This window comes from Phaseolus vulgaris, chromosome 4 (assembly GCF_000499845.2).
Source record: "Phaseolus vulgaris cultivar G19833 chromosome 4, P. vulgaris v2.0, whole genome shotgun sequence".
NCBI lineage: Eukaryota > Viridiplantae > Streptophyta > Magnoliopsida > Fabales > Fabaceae > Phaseolus > Phaseolus vulgaris.
The window spans coordinates 10,302,868-10,307,268 of record NC_023756.2 but is presented as its reverse complement, the minus strand read 5'-3'; the positions used below and the strand labels follow the sequence as shown (position 1 = coordinate 10,307,268).

The window sequence follows — 4,401 nt, the reverse complement described above, 5'->3', positions numbered from 1 at the left end:
CAATGTCATTTTTGGTGAAGCATTCCTTCCCCACAGATTGCGAAGAAGCGACAACAATAAGACGGAAATCGAACCAGAGAGAGAAGACTTTGCCGTATTTTTCCGACAACTATAAGTTTTTAATTCTATCAATATCAATTTAATTAATACTATAAAATACTAACCGTCTGAAATTCAAATAATTATAAAAATTAAATTATTAAATTAATAACTACATTTATATGCCTATTAATTTTCATCCAATAATTATTATTACATATATATCTATCTGAATTATTAATGTTTTATCTATCATAATTCTATAATAGAAAATAATTAAAATTAAATTACAAAAAAGCTTATTTTTATCATCATAATATCTATTATAACTAAAATCTTAAATTATATTTATATGCTTTATCAAATGAATTATCATATTAAACAGTATAAACATGATATAAATTTATTACAAAATCTAACTTATCACACACAAAACATAGTACAATCATGTTTATTCTCCATACATGAGAATATCTTTATTCCTTAAATAACACTAGCACATCTGAAATCAGTACACATTCAAATCTTTATTCTTTAAATAACACTGATTGGTGGTGATTGACGGGCTTTACACATAACTTCCAATGGATTTTTTCTTGATATAGTGATGCCTTTTGCTTCAGACATATCAACTTGTTCTTTACCAATTCGTTTCCACTCAAAACATTGAATCAATAAGGCCAAAGATAAACCCACTGTACGTTGAGCCAAGTTTGATCCAGGGCAAGCCCTCCTCCCTAATCCAAATGAAAGTAAACTACTTGCCTCACTTTCCTTCTCAAACCTTTCAGGCTTAAATTGTGTTGGCTCACTCCACAATTCTGGATCATGATGAATAGCCCAAGCATTCACTAACAGTATTGTTCCTTTTGGGAGATTATATCCTCCTATGCTGCAATCTTCTGAAGCCAAATGTGGTGACCACAGTGGAGCAGCAGGATGCAATCGAATTGTCTCGTGAAAAATGTTTTGAAGATAACTAAGTTTTGACATATCAGATTCATCTACCAGACGATCTGAACCTACATGACTGTCTATTTCCTTTTTTGCCTCCTTCATAACTTCTGGATGATTTAATAAATTAGCCATTGCCCATTCTAAAGTTAAGGCTGATGTATCTGTTCCTGCAAGAAGCATACTCTGTAAAATCCAAAACAAAAAGTATTAGTACATCTCATAAGGAAAAATATCCTTCTCAATTTCTTTATCATGATAATCTTTATTTTTCAAGAATGAAATAGTGATATGCATTTAAAAATAAAAAGATATATTTATAGAAATAATTACCATGCAAAGTCCTTTGATGATTTGATCGGTGTATTGTTGAGGTTGTGATCGTTGTTGAAGTAGGAGTTGATTTATCATAGTATTGTCACTCTTATTTGCAATACGACTTTCGTCAATGAGTGATTGTAAGAATGCATCGATTCTCTTACCAATGTTTTTCAGCCTCTTCTCCAAATTATCGAAATCAAACCACCTCATGAAAGACAAGAAGTCTCCACGATTATTTACTCCTGCTAATGCCACCATCTCTCTAAGAATATCTCTGAATTCTTTTGCTTTCTCCACATCACTCACATCACAATCATCACCGTAAAATCTCTTTCCCGACACGATCATCATCATAGTGTTAAACGACGTTTCCATAAACCTTAATTTAGAGATGTTATTTATACATTAGGTCATGTATATAATAGGACTAACCCCCCATATATATATATATAAAATGTAAGAAATTGTTTTGCTAACTAATTGTTGAAAAACCAGAAAATATAAGTAGTTTCAAGAAATCTCAGTGACTGACCAATATAATTTATCAATAAATTTAAGTTATTTCTTAATTAGTATTACAGGAATACTAGTTTACATTTTCCGAACATACTATAGGAATAAAACTATATAAAAAAATGCTAAAACACATGTTTAGCCCTATATTACTTTTAATATATAATTTTAACCTCTTTGTTTCGAAATAAAAAATATTTAATTTGAATTTCCTAAAATGGGTTGTTTTTTGTTGACTTCTGTATAAGCTTGTTTAAAATTGAGTGATGCAATATATGTAGAAAAAGCTTATTTGACTTGATAAGAACTCACATGGTTTTGAGATCGACTTTACAGAAGTCATTGCGCGAGACGTGAGCGAGCTTCTGCATGAGCTTCATGAGCTCGTCCCTTCGGATATCGTAGGAAGCGTTTAAACGGTTCGTTGAGACAACCTCCAGGGACAAGATACGGCGGAGATGGCGCCAGTGCTCGCCGTAGCAGGAGTGAAGGATGGTGCTGTTGTTGTAACTGATGTGCTTGCCAAGGAGAAAGTGGGGTCGGTTGGCCAATACGATGTCGTTTTTGGTGAAGCATTCCTGCACCACGGATTGCGAAGAAGCAACGACAACGAGACGGGGACCGAACCAGAGAGAGAAGACTTTGCCGTATTTTTGAGACAATTGAGTGAAAGTGCGGTGGAAAGGTTGTTGGAGTTGCAGGAGGTTTCCTACTATAGGGTAAGAAAATGGTCCTGGAGGAAGGTTTCTGAACTTTCTTGTTGGGAAGAAGAGCTTAAGAGAAAAGAGAAAAAGCACAAATATGAAACTGAAATACAACAGAGCCATATTGAACTTCTGCTTCTTCTATTGCTGTTCATTCTGATCTCCCATACTTCTCAATTTATAAGGCTCGAGAAATTATGAGAATGGCAGGATCTGGTACGCTAAGCCGGAAAGTGAAACAAGTGAGCTGGCCTGAATTATTTCCAGTTCTTTAAAAAACATGCGCGAAACGCTTATGGTAATTAAACTAAATACAACTTAATTTATTACTAGTACTTTAAACGTGTTTTAGAAAATTACAAATAGGTAGTATTATAATTCAAATTAGGTTTCAATAACAACCTCATTAAATATGTTTTTTATTATTTATTTTTTAAAATTAGTTTTTTTCCTGGTTAAAATCTTATATATGTGATATTTATGTTTTTTTTTTCCATGTACTTTAAAGCAAATTTTTTTTTTCGTGTGTATAGTTCAAATCTTAGATATATGTTAAATAAGTAATGTACTTTAATGCAATTTTTTTTTTTTTTTTTGTGTATGTAGAGTTGAAATCTTAGACATATGTTAAATAAGTTTTTCGTCTTTCATTCCTACATTTTTAAGCAAAATTGATTTTTGTCTTTAGTCCAAACTTTAGACCTCTTAGATACTTGTAGTAAGAAAATTATTAAAATAAGTTATTACCAGTTTTTTTTATGATAAACTGATTTTCAATGCGAACTATGATGTTAAAATATTTTAAAATGACTTATTGTTGACGTAAATATTATAATATTATATTACAGTTCACAGATAAAGTCGTTTCTTATTAAAAAAAACATTGGTAATGACTCATTTCAATAGTTCGCTTACTACAAAGTCTATTGTTTAAACTCTAGGAAAGTAATCAATTTTACCTATAGTAATGAAAAAACATATTTAATCCATAATTTTATAGTAATGAAAAAATATATTTAATCTATAATTAACATGTAAATAACAATTTTTCAATTTATCTATACTCTATCAATTCACTCATTGTTGGAAAAACGATCTGAACTTCCTTGAATATGAAGGACAAGCTCGCGTTCTGATTTATTTTTGACGACCTAAAAGCTGGGGGAGGCAAAACATATATGACTAATCCATTTTAACAATTTTGCTCTTTTTCAGATACCCAAACATAATTTAACCTTTTATAAATTATATTAAATATAAATTAATTGTAATTTAAAAAAAAAAAAATTTAAAAACAAGAAGAAAGAACAAATTTCTAAATAGATCAGGTAATGGGTTTTCACGTAAATACAATTTTAAGGGATCTGAAAAACATAAAAATCGCAGTAAACATGTTACTTCACGTGGACCCGATGTAGTGCTTGCATGAGTGAAATCGGTAGTGAGATTTCTTTAGCTAACAATAGCAAACACACTTTTGCACGTTGGCTTCAAGTGGTGTATGCATTAATGGAGTCGTTTTTAAACATTTTTTAATATAGTTTTTTTATATTTTCTTGAATCATCATTCGAACCATTTGTTTTTGGTTAGCATTCGTCATTGAAGTTGATACTCTGTATTTCTTTTATATTGTTGACATTGAAATGATGCTTGATTCTAGGAATTTCAATCAATCGAGGACAATGTATGAATGTACGTAATAAATTGGAGCCGATAAAAAAAATGTAATAAATTGGAGTTTATTATTTCATGTCGATATAAATTTTTAAAAAAATAATAATTTAGTTTTGTAGAAGTAAATATATAATTTAGTTTTTTCAATATTGAAGTAGGTTGTTTTTATCTATTTTTATGTTTTTTAATTGTGCG

At 30.3% G+C, this 4,401-nt stretch overlaps 1 protein-coding gene across 1 annotated transcript; it reads right to left on the bottom strand.

The window, feature by feature from the left end:
• Positions 1-416: 416 nt before the first annotated feature.
• On the bottom strand, positions 417-2,828 carry LOC137837234 (cytochrome P450 81E8-like). The gene is made up of 3 exons (XM_068646172.1): positions 2,140-2,828; positions 1,327-1,693; positions 417-1,179 (listed from the first exon to the last, which is right to left on the bottom strand). Exons 1-3 carry the CDS (start codon positions 2,652-2,654, stop codon positions 574-576), a joined length of 1,488 nt encoding a protein of 495 aa, XP_068502273.1. The 5' UTR covers positions 2,655-2,828; the 3' UTR covers positions 417-573.
• Between the last annotated feature and the right edge of the window lie 1,573 nt (positions 2,829-4,401).